This window comes from Anas platyrhynchos, chromosome 10 (assembly GCF_047663525.1).
Source record: "Anas platyrhynchos isolate ZD024472 breed Pekin duck chromosome 10, IASCAAS_PekinDuck_T2T, whole genome shotgun sequence".
Lineage (NCBI taxonomy): Eukaryota > Metazoa > Chordata > Aves > Anseriformes > Anatidae > Anas > Anas platyrhynchos.
The window spans coordinates 17,060,547-17,076,975 of record NC_092596.1 but is presented as its reverse complement, the minus strand read 5'-3'; the positions used below and the strand labels follow the sequence as shown (position 1 = coordinate 17,076,975).

General features: G+C 39.8%; 2 protein-coding genes across 19 annotated transcripts in view; one reads left to right on the top strand and one right to left on the bottom strand.

The window, feature by feature from the left end:
• Positions 1-10,572, top strand: part of MAP7D3 (MAP7 domain containing 3) — a 46,392-nt gene extending 35,820 nt beyond the window's left edge. For 11 of the 15 annotated variants that reach the window (XM_072043022.1, XM_072043027.1, XM_027464990.3 and 8 more), the window contains 7 exons: positions 865-1,000; positions 2,064-2,244; positions 3,441-3,545; positions 3,806-3,859; positions 4,271-4,364; positions 4,898-5,096; positions 6,049-7,286. In XM_072043022.1, the coding sequence (XP_071899123.1) occupies positions 865-1,000; positions 2,064-2,244; positions 3,441-3,545; positions 3,806-3,859; positions 4,271-4,364; positions 4,898-5,096; positions 6,049-6,358 (1,079 nt within the window). In that variant the 3' untranslated portion in view covers positions 6,359-7,286. Of the gene's footprint in view, positions 1-864; positions 1,001-2,063; positions 2,245-3,440; positions 3,546-3,805; positions 3,860-4,270; positions 4,365-4,897; positions 5,097-6,048; positions 7,287-7,730 lie in introns of those variants that run through there. The other 4 variants (XM_038184002.2, XM_072043024.1, XM_072043021.1 and 1 more) reach the window with 1 other exon arrangement.
• FHL1 (four and a half LIM domains 1) overlaps positions 10,001-16,429 on the bottom strand; it is a 28,722-nt gene continuing 22,293 nt past the window's right edge. For 2 of the 4 annotated variants that reach the window (XM_005023786.6, XM_005023784.6), the window contains exons 2-6: positions 13,818-13,999; positions 13,217-13,394; positions 12,546-12,715; positions 11,780-11,966; positions 10,001-11,024 (exon numbers count right to left, since the gene is read on the bottom strand). In XM_005023786.6, the coding sequence (XP_005023843.1) occupies positions 10,867-11,024; positions 11,780-11,966; positions 12,546-12,715; positions 13,217-13,394; positions 13,818-13,973 (849 nt within the window). In that variant the 5' untranslated portion in view covers positions 13,974-13,999 and the 3' untranslated portion in view covers positions 10,001-10,866. The remainder of the gene's footprint in view (positions 11,025-11,779; positions 11,967-12,545; positions 12,716-13,216; positions 13,395-13,817; positions 14,000-16,429) is intronic. The other 2 variants (XM_072043030.1, XM_005023785.6) reach the window with 1 other exon arrangement.

The following is a 16,429-nucleotide window of genomic DNA, read 5'->3' as shown; positions in this document are numbered from 1 at the left end:
TGTTAATTCTAGAGAGTGGGAATAACTGGTAAAAATCATAGTTATTTCAATATATATTGAGAGCAACTGGATGGCAAGGGATTTTTATTTATTTATTTAAAATATAGTTATATTTATAATATATTATTATATTTATAATATATTTATTTATTTATAATAGTATCTCTGAGGTTCATAACACCAGGCAGGGTGAACAAACAAAAACTGCAGGGCTATATAAATGTCTACTAACCTGGTGGCTGGGGCTGGTTTAATCTCTATGTAAACTGGAGAATGATTTTTTGCTAAAATATGATACTGCTGAAGGCTTTAGTATGTGCCTTCAAGGCCAAATTAAATAGGTGATTATTTGCATCCAAAGATACCCTATAAATATGAAGGCGTTAATGTTATTCGTTTTAAAACTTCTCTTGTTTCACATTTCCTCTTTATAATCACGGATATGCATTCAGTTTTATTAGAAGGAAGTTAAGTGTATTTCCTGAAGCAGTATTTCTTCAATTTTCTTTTAAGCGTTTCTAATTGTATTAGAATGAAAATATCTTTTTAGAAATACATTTTTAAGTTCCATGGTAATTGGAGAATACCATTAAACTGTATTGTCTGAAACATGGCTGGAATGCTGTAGTTGCAATGATCTGTTATCTCAGTGTTAGGGAGATGTTGGTGCGCTGCCGCCTTCTCATTAGGACTGCCCTTTGGCTCTTGTGGGCCTCTATACACAGTATACTTACTGAGTGATGAGTGCTGATCTAAAAATGTAGTGGGTTGGTTGGCCAAGAAAAAAATCTCACAGTTAAAACGTCTTTCTTCATTTTAAGTTGCTAGGTCTTTTTAACAGCAATTTTCTTTTAAACGTTGCAGAATCAGGTAGCAAAGCAGTAGCAGGGACCACCACAGCTGAAGAAGCTGCTAAAATCTTGGCAGAGAAACGACGTCTGGCACGAGAGCAAAGAGAGCGGGAAGACCAAGAAAGAATTCAGAGAGAGGAAGAGGAAAGGTAACAGTTCAGGAGAAGGAAATGTTTTCTTTGGTGGGTGTGGTTGAAATGGACACTTCAGTTTTACGTTTTCCTAAGCATTAAACTTGAGGTAGGACAAATTGCTGTGTATATCATTAATCTATACCTCAGTATATATGTAATGCATGGTCACAGTGCAAATCACTGCTTCCTTTTCCTAACAGTCACCAGTACTGCTTTTACTTCAAATCTAAAATGTGTTTTTACGCCATTTATATTTGTTGTCTTGAAATATTCAGCCTCTCTGTATGAAACTTTACTTCAGTGAACTCAGAAAGTGAGTACATTAAATCTCATTTTAGTGATCCCAAATCTGGATCAGAAATGTAGTAGCTAAATAATTCAAAGCAATAAATCAGTATACATTTGGTTCATCACAAAGAAGTTGTTAACAATAACAATTTTGTGCTGACCATCTTTACTCCAGGTCATAGAGTAAAGTCTGCATAAGGTCCTGTCTAAGCTTCTCTGTACACTATGGAGTATCAGATTTTGTCTGTTTTCTGCTCACTGGGTATTAAGCTGTCATGAACTTTAATAGAATCTGCTACAGATCAGAAATACATCACGCCCTTATTGGATTAGATTTGTACATCTGCATGATCTTGCAGTGAAACACCTCTAGTATATTTCTGGAACTAGGACTATAGAAGAAAAAGTGTTTTAGAAAACTTGACGAAATTTGTTTATCAGTGATTGAGAGCTTCATTCGTGTTTTGGATGCAGGTGGTATTTATTAAATAGTTCTCTCTTAATCCAGTTCTCAATCAGACATTCCATTATTGGAAAAGCTGGCTTTGGACTTGTCTTAATCAGCAAAGAACATTTAAGTGTATAGATAGTTTCTTTCAAGTTATTCTGCTTTTTCCTTATACTGGTCTGGATGGTGGCATTTGTAATTCCACACCAGAAAGTATCATTATGCAATTATTCTATGATGGACAAACTGAAAACTTTCTTGCTTTCCTAGTCTGCCTCACATGCATGCACACTTTTAAAGGAGGGAATGTCCAGTCAGTAATCTGTATCTTGGAAACACTAGAATCAGAGAACAAGAAATGGCCAAGAGAGCAGTTGAAGAAAAAGCACGACGGGAAGAGGAGCTCCGCAAACAGGAGGAAGAAAAGAGAGTGGCTTATGAAGAACAGCAAAGACAAGCTGAAGAGGAAAGAATCCGTCGAGAACAAGAAGAGCAGGAAAAACTTGCAGAGCTTCAACAGCAGGTCTTTTTATTTGTACGATTCTAACTGTGTTCCTTGTACAAAGCTGCTGACATGTTTTTGAGAGGGTTGTCTTTTATTTTCTTTCATAGAACAGTTTTGACAAATCTCTGTGAGGAATGATATAAAGTAGAGTTCATCTTGTCCGTGACAGGAGATTGGTTTAAAGAATATCTTGCAGTTCTTACTTGTCCTAGTGTTGTATGTGTTTTCTTCCCACATTTGATGAATTCAAGTGTGGGACAGAGGCAGATATTTTAGAAGTTTTCAAAAAATTTTTTTTAGCCATCTGGCAGGTTACTTTGCACACACAAAAGTATTTGTACTGAGACCACTTTACCACTGTACTGCTGTGGATTATAAGAAAACGGTCGTTTGGAAAGTCATCCAGCCTCCTCTGATTCCATATGAGCAAAAAGAAAGATTGGTAGTGTTTCCAAGTCTGCTTTTCCAGTTGCTAGATAGTCTTCCACAACTAATGTACGTGTACCTTTCCAAAGGCGTCTTTCTAAGCGAAGGAAACTGTTTTGAAGAAAGTGGACTTTCTTTAAATGAGATTAATTTTGAAAATCAAGGCAGCTTTACAATGAAGTGATTTGTGTTTAAAGAGTTGTATCTTATGGACAGCATTGAAATGTGTCTCTGAACATATCTTTAAAAGCTTGCTTAAGTGTAGTCAACACTCTAAGTAATTGTCATATGCTTTTATTTTCTTTCCAGTCATAGTGGAAAAGATTTTCCAGTGTAGAAGGAACAGAAGATGCTCAGCACAGAGTATCTTGCAGAGTATACCTCACTGCCAAGATTTTTAAATTAACCTTGAAACATACAGAATTCAGTTGCTGTCCTGTTACTTCATAAATTATCCTTCTTAGAAAAACCTCATCCTGAAGTACAGTTTGAACTCTGACTAGCTAAACAACATCCAGAAGATTTGCATAATCATAATAAAGAATTGCAATTCTTTTCAAGTCAGTTTTTAAATGTCATAGTAATATAAATTTCATTTCAGTAACTGTATCATTGGCATTTAGCTGCAATGCATGGTACTATTAAATAGCGATTGTCTGCCACTCCTGTCTATCTTAAACCAGAATCTGTAATGGCTCTGCTTTTAGCTCTTGGAAGTGAGTTGTGCATAAGATGATCTTTTTCTTTACCTTTTTTTTTTTTTTTTTTTGGCCTTGCTTTGTTTTCAGAGAGAAGAAGCTGAAGCAAAAGCTCAAGAAGAGGCTGAAAGACAGCGGCTGGAAAGGGAGAGAATTATGCAGCAAAATATGCAGGAAAGGCTTGAAAGAAAAAAGGTACGCTGTTTTGAAAGCAGAAAGGTTTCTCAGCCTAAAGTAGTTGTTGAAGTGTTAGTATTAAACTGAGCCGGCAGACTGTCTCAGGTGCATTTAAATAGAAGTAGTAGTTTTTTTAAAGCTAGCTCTGGCTTGTGAGCTTTAACAACAGTGAATAAAGTAGTAAATTTATTAAATATATAACTTATGTGATGAACATTTAAACCAGAATGCTGAAACATAAAATTCTGTCATTGCAAATATTTTCCCCATTTTAACAGAGAATTGAAGAAATAATGAAAAGAACACGAAAATCGGATCAAAACGAATCCAAGGTACTTGTTTTCTTAGATCTGTGGAATGACCTTTCCCAGAGAAGGCCTTGTCTTGTACCCTATGTTCCTCTGTTATCTTTGAACAAACTGGCTTCCGTATGAGGGTAGAAGTTCTGGCACACTAGAATAATGTTCAGTAGCTTTCCATGACATACATTCTTCTGCATTGCTTGTTCAGACCAAATGTCTTTGCATTTTTGTTCTAGGCATATAGAAACAATATGATCTGGCATTACCACTTGCAGATCAATTCCAAAACCTACTGATTGGTAATGATTTTTTTTAAAATTACCCATTCTTCTTGGGCTTTGGACTAGCATGAGGGCTAGGATTGAACCATTTCTGAAATGCCTTGAAATGCAAGCAATTGTGAATAAGCAAGCAATTGTGAATAACACTTCCCGAATTCAGTTGCAGAATGAAGGGAAGTCTGCGTCTGAGGTTATCGAGGGAGAAGACATTGAAGAGGAGGAAGAGTTGGGACTTGAGAAGACCAATCAATCAGGTAAGGAAATTTGATGAGTCAGATCTAAGTTGCTGCCAGTGTCTCAGTGTTGTTTTGGCAGTGTTAAAATGTCACTCAGTGTATAGCATTGTGATGAACTGAGACACAAATTCCAGAAATGTCACAATCTCTGCTTAAATAGAGTACATAGTTGCTAGTTATAATAGAATAATCCTTATAATAATATATATCTAATAATATTATGATAATAATACTATAACATGTAATTAATATATTATTAATGTTGTAATATTAATATAATAATCCTTATAATAGAAGCTATTCAAAATTATTAAATGCAAAATGATTTGTGTATGAAATGCAGGCAGCATGTTTTCTTTTTACAAATGTATTTTGAAGGTGAAAAACAAAAATCATGTTGTTATAGCTTGTCTTTAGATTAATTTCTCTACAGAATGAGAATGCATCAAATTTTGGCTAGGAAAGGTCATTTTGACACTCGTATTTTATTCATTTAGAACAGCATATCTGTTACTGAAGCTCTGTTTTTGTTTTTTCCTTCATACTTCCAGGAAAACTAAATGGCATTGACTTACCCCAGGAAGTCAAGGGGGAGACAGAGGGCTGTTTACAGACTGCACATAGCTTGATCTCTACAGAATTTGAGCAACAAGACGTGTCAGAGTTGAAGGCCAATGAAGTATTTATGAATGGGAGCGATTTGAAAAACGATGACGGATCTCTACTCTTTACTGAATTAAAGGATTCCAGGTGAGTCTGTGTAGGTGGCTGTTTTATTGTCAAAGCAGTTATCTGTTACACAAGAAATCCCTCTGTGTTTAAATTCAATTTACTACTGTATGTAGCACTGGATCAAATTTTGTACCCCACTAGTTTTCTGGTATTTCTCTGGCTTGCTCTAAGCACATGGTATGTACATGCTGTCAGTTTGCAGGCTCATGCAGAGTCAGTTAGCTCAGAGTAACTGATCGTTTAGATGACACCATGTTGACAGTACAGGCTTTGCTAAGTGATACACATAGTCAGCAACATCGCAGTGTTACTTGTAAAGAATGGTATTGACTTGAAAACTTTTTCCATTGAAATAGCTAGCAGTTCTTTTCATTAACAAAATATTCAACAAGGAGAAGCGGGGATGAAACTGAAAAGGAAGAATAACCTACAGGAAGTTCTAGAACAATTCTAGTTGTGCTGAAACAGCAGATAAAACACAGAAACCTCCCTTAATGGGATTTTTTTGGTGTTTCAAATTTTATCTCTTTAAACGTAAAGTTATTCCTATGTAATAGTGGAAAACGTGTCCTCTCATGCTAGTTCCATTTGCTCATCTAAATGCTAAAGGTTTAGAAATGACATTGCAAACTTTTTTTTTTTTTTAAGTAAGAGGAGAAATGCACAGTGCTAAAATTAATAGAGGAGGGCTTCTTTAAACTTGCTGGTTCTTCATATCATTTCTGGAGCCAGACCTTACCTGATAGTTATTAGTATAGTAAAAAGTTGTTACATGCTGGTGGGTCGTTCTTCGCCACTGGCTCTTGGATGGGAGATCCCATGTGGCAGCTGGAGGAGCTCGTCTAGGGATGCCCTTCAGAATATGCATTGCTTTGCAAGCTGTGTAGACTGCTAATTCAGCTGGCCTGTAATAAATCTAAAGAGTAAATATCCAGAAATTGTAATACTAGTATCCATTTGCTTTTTCCAGCCATCCTGCAAAAGAAATGGTTATTGATGACTCAGTGAAGTTGGGTGTTAATGAAGCTGATCATACAAGTGGACTTATTCAGAATCTTAATGGAAAATCTGATTCATGGACTTTTGAGGAGTTTATTGACGTTGGAGTACATTCCAGGTCAACAAAACTGAGTTCAGACAGTCTCTCTGCTGATAACTGTAATCAAAACTTGAATGATGCTGCTACAATACCTTCTAGTCCCAAATTGGCTTATGAGGAAGATGGTGCAGTGAATTCTTTGACCAAACCTATAGATTCTTCATCAGGTAATCCAAGCTGATTTCCCTATCTATCCCCTCCTCTGGCTGGATAATTAACTTTGTTGCATTTTTATTCTCCTTGCCTTAACTTCAGCTTCTTATTTTCAAGGCACATTTTCCAATGTGTAGACTGGAGGAAAAGCTCCTTCTTTAGTGCTTGTAACTTGAATTCTGTCAAAAGGAGTCACCAACTGATGCCTTTCTAGGGATTTGCTCTATATAGCAGCTCAGGCCTGACATCAAGGCTCTTCCAAAGACACAGCTGAGCCCCTGTGAAGCTCCTGTTTCTCCTATCAGCACTCAAGCCCATCTGTTGTATTTTAGGCTTCTTCTAAAACGTCTTAAATGGCACGTTACTTTTGAAGATACTAACACTTTAAAAGGTGTCTGATGTAACTCTACAGACAAGACCTGGCTGTTTTCCCCTTTCTACTCCTAGGCATGTTCTGTAACTTTTTGATGCTGATCTGCATGGTCTTAAAAGGTCTTTCAGGCTCTGGCAAGATATTAGCTGTCCTCTATACTTACCATAGAATAGTCTTTCACTTCACTGATGGGTGTAACACCAACCTTAAATTCCACCAACGGTTGTATTGCATTTTGGGAGGAGTAATAAAGCTACATACACAATACTCAGAATTTTCTGAAAGAAACAGGGTTGCATCTGAAGCCAAACGTACTTGACAACCCAGGCCCTGATGCAGTACAGCACAGTGTGTCAGAGAGGCTTCAGCATGCTAGTTTTCATAAGACTAAACTGCTCTGTTGTCATAGCTAAACCCCAAATGAGCGTACTCACAGCAGGAGATCTCTGTCCACGAGATAAATGACTGCGTGAAGAGTTGAAATAAATGACAGTGGGGAAAAAACAAGACTTGCTATCCACATTTTCTTTAAGTGATGTGTAGCACCTTTTTTGATTAAAGTATAGCACTTTTCTAGACTGAACTGTTTCCTGAGTCTCCTCTGTCACTCTGCGTCTTGTGAGTTTTGGTCTTACGGACATAGTTATATTGAGACTTTCCTCCAGGCCACTACTGTGTAGGCTGTGGGAATAAAATGATTTAATGTGATATTGCTGATCACATTTTTTTTCTGATCATTCACTCCTTAGTGAAGAAAGAGTTGCCTTTAATTTTGAACGTAAATGTGGTTTGAGATAATCCGTTTTAAGAATTGTGTATGCAACATGCAACTCTGGAAACAAGTGCTCATATTTAAAAAAAAAAAAAACAAAAAAAAAACAACCTACTATGCTGATTTTGGACTGTGAGTTACTAAGTGGGTCTGTGCGCACCCCCTCACACATAGACTCTGACAGTGATGATAGATGTATGTAGAATACATGCAGTATGATGGTTAAATATTTTCTTTTCTTTGCTCTCTGGACAGAACTGTGAACACTAGAGACCTGGAAATAATCTGATTGCACTGCAGTAATCCAGTGTTTTATCAAGTACCGAAGGCCTTGTTTTGAAAAGCTGCTTGTTTACCTTTATCCATCTTCAAGTTTGAAAAAAAAAAAAACAAAAACACATCAGGGGAGGGATGACAAACTTCTAGATTTGCACCTTGAAACATTTCAGGGAGACTATTGTGCTGATGTTCCTTTTCCATTTGTTTAGTTAATTGTTGGATAGGATTTCCTTGTCTAAATATTACTTACTTCCCTCTGACAGACTTTACGCTAACTTAAGTCTTTTTTTGTTTTCATACCAGTAATGTACAGCAATGTGCCACTGCAGACTTTCCAGTTTGCTACTGGTCAGATTTTAGATATTCCTAAAATGGCACTTGATGAAATAAGACTTTTTTAGTGCGTGTTAAAGCTCAAGTTCATTTGTAATGTCCTAGAAAAAAGCTGTACACTTTCATTCACGTGCGATTTTTTAAATGCAAAATTGAGTATCTTCAGCTTTGAATTGAGAAGGAAAAATTTGTATTTTCCAACATCAAGTTTCAAAATATTTCAAAAATGTTGAAATTTCAAAAGTTTCAAAATGCAACGTTGTGTCATCACATGTTTTAATCTATTGGAAAACAGCAAAACATTTTACAGGATATGCACTAATATTACAAAAAATGTTGAATACCTAGATTTGTTTGTCATAGTGCAGTTCAACATGTCATGCTTTTAAAAATGTTTTCCTTCTGATTTATTTATCTACACTCATGTAAGTATTATTTTATTGTGTACATAACAGTATTAGACCATTGAAGTCGTGTTTTGTTCATGTTACTGTTAATTATTCTAAGTGTTCCTGTTCTAGCTTTATAACAGACTGCAAGCTGCATATATATATATATTTCCCTTCCCCGAAGCCTGTATTAAGTAATCTGTTTAACCTAAACTTGCCTGCTTTTTACAGCATGAAGAGATTAACTAAGCATCTTCTGAAAACTGCTACTAAAAGTAATACTGCAGTCTTGTTCTTAAGTCTCCTGTAATAGATATACTAAATAAGTGATTAATTTAAAGAATAGCTGTCTCAAATCTTGCTATAAACCATTGACTGATAGTTAAATTAAAATGAATCATCCAAATGGCAGCTGAATTTAAAGTGGTTAAATGCAAATGTATTTGCTGGAACTGCATTCTTTTCTTGACATCTGCAATTGCAATAGGAAACCCTCAGCCTTCTTGCTCTCACTGTTTGCTTTTCAGAATATGTTAGAACTGTTTTAGACTTTAGAGCAGTGCCTTAGGTAAAAAGAAAAATGTATTTTTGTATGATAGTTATTTCAGGCAGAGACAATCACTCTAACAAAGATGCTGATATTTTTTTCTGTGCTGATATTATTTGTCGAATGGTCTGTTACAGCTCTATGTAAATATGTGCGCACTGTTAAATAAACTTTGCAGTTGAACAATGCTTTATTTCTGTAATGCTAAACATTACCTTACTAGGAGCCTCCAACCCCTTGCCGTGTTGAGATGCGCTCTGGTACTGCTCTCTAACTACTCCACACTGCAGAGTCCCGAAACTAGTAGCCTCGTTGGCAGTTGCATTTATATGGTTGGAAAGGTACTTGTACTAACACCTTTAGGTTTTGCTGTGTTTGTATAAGATTTTTCATAACTGTTGAATTCTTTAACTTGCTTTTTACTGCAAGCCTTTGCCTTTTACTTGTAGCACCAGCATCTTTATGTTCTAACAGTGAGTCTAGAAGTGTTCTGTGGCCATTGTGGAGCAGCAACCATCACAAAAACAGCAAGGTCTATTTATCCTGAGAGATTTCGCTGTTCCTGGTAGGTGTTTGTGAATGAAAGGGAATGAGTGTAGTAGCATCCAGTTTATAAATATTTCTTTATGGTATTATCATTGCTATGGAGGAAAAAACCAACACTTTAAACCAGCATTCAGGTCACTGAAGGGTAGTAGACTGTGTATGGACTGTTGCTGTATATGTGTTCTCCAAAGGGTTTTTTTTCCACACAGGTTGTTCTTGGCAGATGGTCTAGTGTCAGTTATGTATTTTTTTTAGTTTATGTAAATTTTTGCTTTGGTCCTTATGTATTTAATGACACTATGGCAGAAAAGCTGGCTCTCTACTTCAGTGTATCAAGGTATCAGACTTGATTGCAGTAGCTCAGCCATAAATGCTGTCAATCAGGTAAGACAGAAAAATAGAAAAAAAAACAGTTTTGCAGACTGTAGGACTCCAAGCAGGCACTAGTCTCATTTTTATTAAATCATGAAACATATACTGACATGATAGGAGAGCTATGGTCATCAGAGCTATTTTTAAGGCACTTCTAAATGCATGTGCATTTTGCTGTAGTTGAAAGATTTTCTACTTATTAATGGATTAATAATTATATGTAGATGGCCTCATTTAAACAATAGTGTAAAAAAAGCTAGTGAGCAAAACTTTTGACAAACCATGCAAAAATCATAACCAAAACAAGTTTATGGAAACTTAACTAAAGCTAAGTTGTACTGCCAAAATGTTGTTATATGTAAGAGAAAGCCACTCCATACACTTGTTGCAATTTGGTATGGTAAGATAAGCAAAGTTAATATTGAGTTTCTGTTAATGGTGTGATATATATGTACCTGTACTTGTAAAAGCATAATAATGGATCTCTCTGATCCTGGGTGCAATGTTTGCATCTCTGTTCCAAGGTGCCAAGGCTTGTGCATGCCTTGTTAAAAACACTTCATTGTAAGTTCTGAGCTTAAATGTATACTAAAGTTTAAAATTAGCTTTTTTTTTTTTTTTTTTAGTTTAAGACACACACAGATTAGGGTACTACTACTTGGAATTCTAATGCTAAATCTAAATGGCGTTTCAGGCCTTTACACCAATAGTTACTTGAAAGCAAAGTTAGCTTTTTGCAACAGTACATGCTTTCTTGCTGCAGGAGCTTCAAAAGTTAAACCTGGTATATTTAGGCTATTTTAGTCTGTTTTATGCTCAAACAGAAAAAGGTAAAATTCTTAACATGCAAAACCTGCACCTTTACCAGGACTATTTTGAAAAGCAGGCCTTTAAAATCCATTTTATAGTAGTTGCTGTCTGCTCCTTACAGTCGTTTGGGACACTCAGCACAGTAAATTTTTCCATTATGGCAAACAAAGCGCTTGTTGGCCAGACCACGGGCACACTTTGTGCATTTGAAACAATAATCGTGCCAGGATTCATCTTCATAGTTAACCACACTGGTTCCTCTTCCAAATCCTGCTAGGAGAGAAAACAATTATAGGACGGCGATAGTAGCTTTTCCCGTGGCTGGGTTAGTCCATCAAGCAGCAGATCCCATTCTTTCTGCCTCCCGTGTGACCGTATTTGTAACATTTAAAATACTAGCCCAAAATGCAACTGAACTGCACTGTTTGCTGCTCTGTATTAGAGAGATCCAGGCAGTTTAGCATAGGTATGTGCGGCTTGTCTACAACAAGCTTTTCCCTTGGATCTTTTTCCCAGGGAACAGTCAAGCTAATGGAAAGGTCAAGACAGAGCAAGAAGAGGTTGGGCTAAACAGCCTACCTTGTTCTTACAAGCTCAGATCTATGCTCTGAAATGCTGAATCAAATGCAAGACTTACAGGACTAGCAGGATAATGCACATTTCAGAGCCGATTTTCATATGCAGTCACTAACTGGGGCATGTAAAATATATTAGAAGTAAAACAAATTGTCAGTTTAGGGCAATATGACACTGCTCTTTTTAGACTTCCAGTTCCCAGACTAAGATTGAAGTGGGAACAGTTCTACCTGGGACAATTCTGGAGGTAAATTTGAGGAGTTCAAAAGGTTAAGAGCTCAGTTACTAATTCAGCCTCCATCCAACAGCACATGGGTTATATAAATTGTTGGAAAAGGGCTAGGGATATTTGAACTGCTTCTGGTGTTGGTGGCCTCTGAGCTGCATCTCTGGGGATCACAGTTCTGACCTTAAGCACCCAGCACCCTCAAGCTGCATTTATTGCAACATACCTGTAATAGGATTCTTGCAGCCAGCACACTTCTTGGCAACACATTCCTTGTAGCACTCAACACAGTAAAACTGATCCTCTACGGCTGTGAAGCGCTTCCCACCCAATTGCTTCTTGCAGTTGGAGCAAATGAAGCACTCTGAATGCCAAGGCTGTTCCTGGTAAGTGAGACCTCCAGAAGTGATGGGCTAGGAGGAAAAGAGCAGGGAAGAGAATTCAGAATCAGTACGGAAGAAAAGAGGTGACACAGGTATGGGGTGTATGGTATAGGAGAGCTTTATTATGGTGAAGATCATTTGAAAGTTTTCATTAAAATGAAACATTGCAACACTTAAGTTCCTTTGGACTGAAGTCTTGCATGCCTGGAGCTTTCATAAGAGTTTATTTTACCTGCAATGACACTGCAATTCTACATTAATCAATTGCAAAAGTGTACAACAGCTGTTTTGCAAAACATTGTTTTGTAGCTTGAATACACAATACATGCTAGAGAGCTATAAGCCTTCTTAGCCTTGCCCTCCCTAAAGCTAGCATATGGCTGTGCTCACTTTGTTTCAGCAGATTTACACCCAACTCAAGTACTCATGTGCCACAGCCTCTAGTTCTCACATTATTACGTTACCAGCTGCTTGCACCAGTATCTCAAGGAAGAAACATAAGCAATGGTACAGCTACAAGATGATCTGTCTGGTGGTTTACTCTCCTAGCTTCTAACAGACGTGTCAGGGCCAGTTCTAGTACCTGCCCCTGCAAGTGGAAGGACTTACATTCTTGCATTTAGCACAGGTCTTGGCAAATTTATGCTCGTGGCAGGAGACACAGTAGAAGTCATCACCCTTCGGGAAGAAACTCCCAGATCCAATCACTTGCTTGCACTGACTGCAAGTGAAACAGTCCTTATGCCAGACCATCTTCTTGTATTCAACATTTTGGTCTCCTACAACAGACAGAAATAACTTGTTAGGTGGGATTTCAGGCCTGTGACAAGCTCCCCACCTCATGCAATGTAGCATACCTGTAGGCAAGACCTGCCCATACAGGACTTTAAACATAACATGGACAAGAGAAGCACTGTTAATTTCTACATCCAATTTTAACTAGCCAAGGCCTTCCAGATTTTCTTAGATATTTAGTCAGACAGGTACCCGATCCTTTCTGAGAAGAGGATCTACATTTGCAGAGCAATGCTTTTGGTAGAATTTACCTAATACTGACTATTAAGGTGAACAATCCACATGAGGGTTAACTGCAATGCAGCCTTTGAATACTTGTCTAAAAAGGACAGGTAAGAGCAGCAGTCAAAACGTGTGCCACTTCTGTAGTTCTCCAGATTTTCACTGTGATGCTCCTAACTGCAGCCTGCACAGCTCTTTTAACCTCCATGGTTTTGCCCTAGAACAGCACTCAGCATTCATCTCAGTATTGCTAGTACCAGTACCTGCAATAATAGGCTTGAAGCAGCCCTTACACCTGGGTGCATCCTCAGTGGCAGTGCAGTTACTACACCAGACCTTGTTGTTCTCCCTTAGCATGAAGGGCTCGTTCACCAAGGATGTGTAGCACTTGAAGCACTTGAAGCAGGTGTCATGCCAGTAACGGTTCTTGAAATGCAGCTCCTGCAACAAACAGAAACAAAGTGAGCAATAAGCCCTTTTCTTTTGCTGAGCAGCTCTAAAACTAGTTCTTAAGCAGGGCTGCATTCAGTGTTTTCGGGGTGCAACTCAGCTGTGAGCATCTGGGGAAGGCGATTTAACCAAAAGCAGTGACACAAGGGCCTTACTTATAATCGCATTCAAATTGCTACAGGTATGCGGGGTTTAAATTCACTTTGGACTTTCAAACTTCAAGCTTTGAGATTCAAGGTTCTATAAGTGTGGTCTTTTCATGTCATCTTGTTCCTTCTAGCTTAGGTGTATGTTATTATTGCCATAAACATAAAGCAATAAACACTTGAAAAACTGAAAAAAAATATATATATAAATCCTATGTTTCCAAGTGCTTTGCCCATAAGATGAGTTTTTTGGGAGTCCTCACCGTACCTTGGAGTCGGCACCGATGGGTTTCTTGCACTCAATGCAGGTGTTGGCACAGATCTTGTCAAAGCACTTGACACAGCAGTGGCGGCCCTCCTTCTGCACGTACTTCTTCCCGTGCAGCGGGTCACGGCAGTAATAGCAGTCAAAGCGCTCCGACATGGTGCCCACAGTGTAACTGCCGGGCCCTGCAAGAGGAAAAAGGGTAAAGTTAGAACGCTGAAGCCCTGATAACTGCTCAAGCTTCTTCCCATTACTCCTCATCTGTCCAGGCCCAAATGACTCAGCCACGAGCATACAGTGGGGTTATGTGCCTTGAGGGCTTGTTGCTAGAGAAAGCAGCTTCTGGAAAACAGCAAGAATTGCCCCAACAGTGCTATCAGACAGCTCAGTGGTTTACAAAACAAGACAGCTCTCTACCAACTGCACAGGCATTTTCCAGGCATCTCCTGCTTTGCCTTTAGGGCCTAGAATAGGCTAACAGGCTAACACACCATCATGCTCAGAGAGGCTGGCTGCAGTAGACAACCTGTGCTCAGTCACAGCAATCATGAACTCATACACCTAGTAAAGCATGTCACGTATTGACATGTCCCATGTCGTGTATTCCCACTTAGGATGTAGTGAGAGAAGTAGCAGGAATTAAGAAAAATGTAGGCTACAGCATTCAGCTCTGTGAGCTGGCTCCTGGCTGTGCTGCGGAGCTCAGCAAGGTCAGGGGCCGCCCTGCCTCCTGCAAGCACTGTGCTTGCTGCTGCACTTAGCATAAGCAATGTGTTAGTAACGCAAATATTTTCAGTTCCCTTAATAGCCATCCAAGATCCAAATGCTAAATTTCTGCCTACAGAGAGGCAGGATGGGCTCTGGCCAAACACAAAAATGCAGCTCTCTGCCTCCTGGAGTGCAAACTGCTGTGCTTGCAGCACTGGCGAGTTTACTTGCTCCATGGCTCCAGGAACACAGTTGCTGGAGAGGGGAGCAGAGTCACACAACAGTCTTCCCCCATCACCTTCTTAAGAGGAAGGATACTGAACTGTTTTATTTACTCGTTCCACGTCAAGCAAGGATAATGATACGTAATCACTCAGAGCGACTTGGTTCATTACGGCAGGCCCACTGCAGGGCTGGCAAGATCCCGTCTGAGGCACGGCATAATCTGAGCAGAAATCACCGCCAACCAAGAGCAGAATAGTTTCCATGTTTCCAGCCTAAGCTTGCAGCCAGCTGCAGCCCTCCGAGGCCTTTTGTGCCAGATATTTGTGCAGCTTCCAGCTGCCTGTTTCACTAGGCTTTCACATATAAAGTCATGAGGAAAAACAAGAAAAGACCTTTTACATTCTTACATTTAAAGAAACTTCTTCAGTTCATGCCAGCAGGACTGGCCTAACGCATGACTGTTCCCCGTGGCCAGCTGGCTAATGCTCCAGCTGCAAGCCCAGCTGGGTGTGGGGGTCTCTTGACCAGAGGATTTTCCACTTTGGCCAGAGATATAGGCTCACACTTTCCACAGATACTTGCCCCAGCCTGCGCCCAGGCTCAGCCTTCCAGACCACCTCTGCTAAGGAACAGCTCTCTTCATTTCCCCACGCCCTTCCTCAGAGGAAGCCAGCAAAGCCCAGCCCAGGAGGCTGCAAAAGCCCTTGGAGGTTATACGAGTCCCCATGCATGTGTCTCCTGCATGCTTGTGGCCCCAGCTCAGCAGAGCTCTGCTTCCCCATACTACAAGCAAGCTGGGATGCAACCTTAACCTTCATCAGTAACCGGACAGGAGCTGTGGCAGCAGTCTGGCAACGGGACGTCAAGAAGAAATTTAATTATTCTTTCCCAATGGAGCTGAAGCACTGGCACGGAGTGAAAGAGAGAAGGATGCAGCCAGGCAATATAAACTGCTGCTGCTTCCTCTTGTTAGGTGCAGGAGGCCTTTCACACTTCCCTGCATAGCCTCACCTTGGACCCTGTCAAGCCCTGGTTTCATGGTCAAAAAGCAGTGAGACCAAAATCACTCCCACTGTGGTTGGCTGCTTTGCTGTCTGTGACAGCAGAATCAGCATGAGGGTATAAATCAGAACCAATCTTGGGGTTTTGGGGTGTAGAGAAGATGCTCTAGGGTAGCTGTCATCCCTAGAAGGCCTGTGGGTCCCCTAGTGCTTGCCCTTGGCTGCTGGGTGCTGCGTGGGCAGGACTACCATGTTGTTATGGCATGAGGACCTGCTTACACAACCACTTGGACACCTGCCCACCCCAGTAATTATAGATTTACCATCAACTGTGTAGCCCATCCTGATAGCCTGACACTGGCACAAGAGCCCCAGGCCACAGGATCATTGCTGCTGCCTGTGCAAGCAGCAGGGCTCAGCAAACACAAACACACATCAAACCAAACAGGCCCTGACCCGGGCACTTGCTACCCTGCAAGCCCAGGCAGTGGAGCAAGCTGGAACGTTTCTGTTCCAGAAAACAGTACAGATGATCCCAAGGAGAGAAATGAGACACAGGGAGGCAGCAGCAGAGGCAGGGGCTGGGTTCACACCCTTCCCTTCCCTTCCCTTCAACTTACTGAAGCGGAGGCCGAGCTGGCCAGCATTGAGCTCTGTGGGGACCAGGGCTGGAAACGCCGC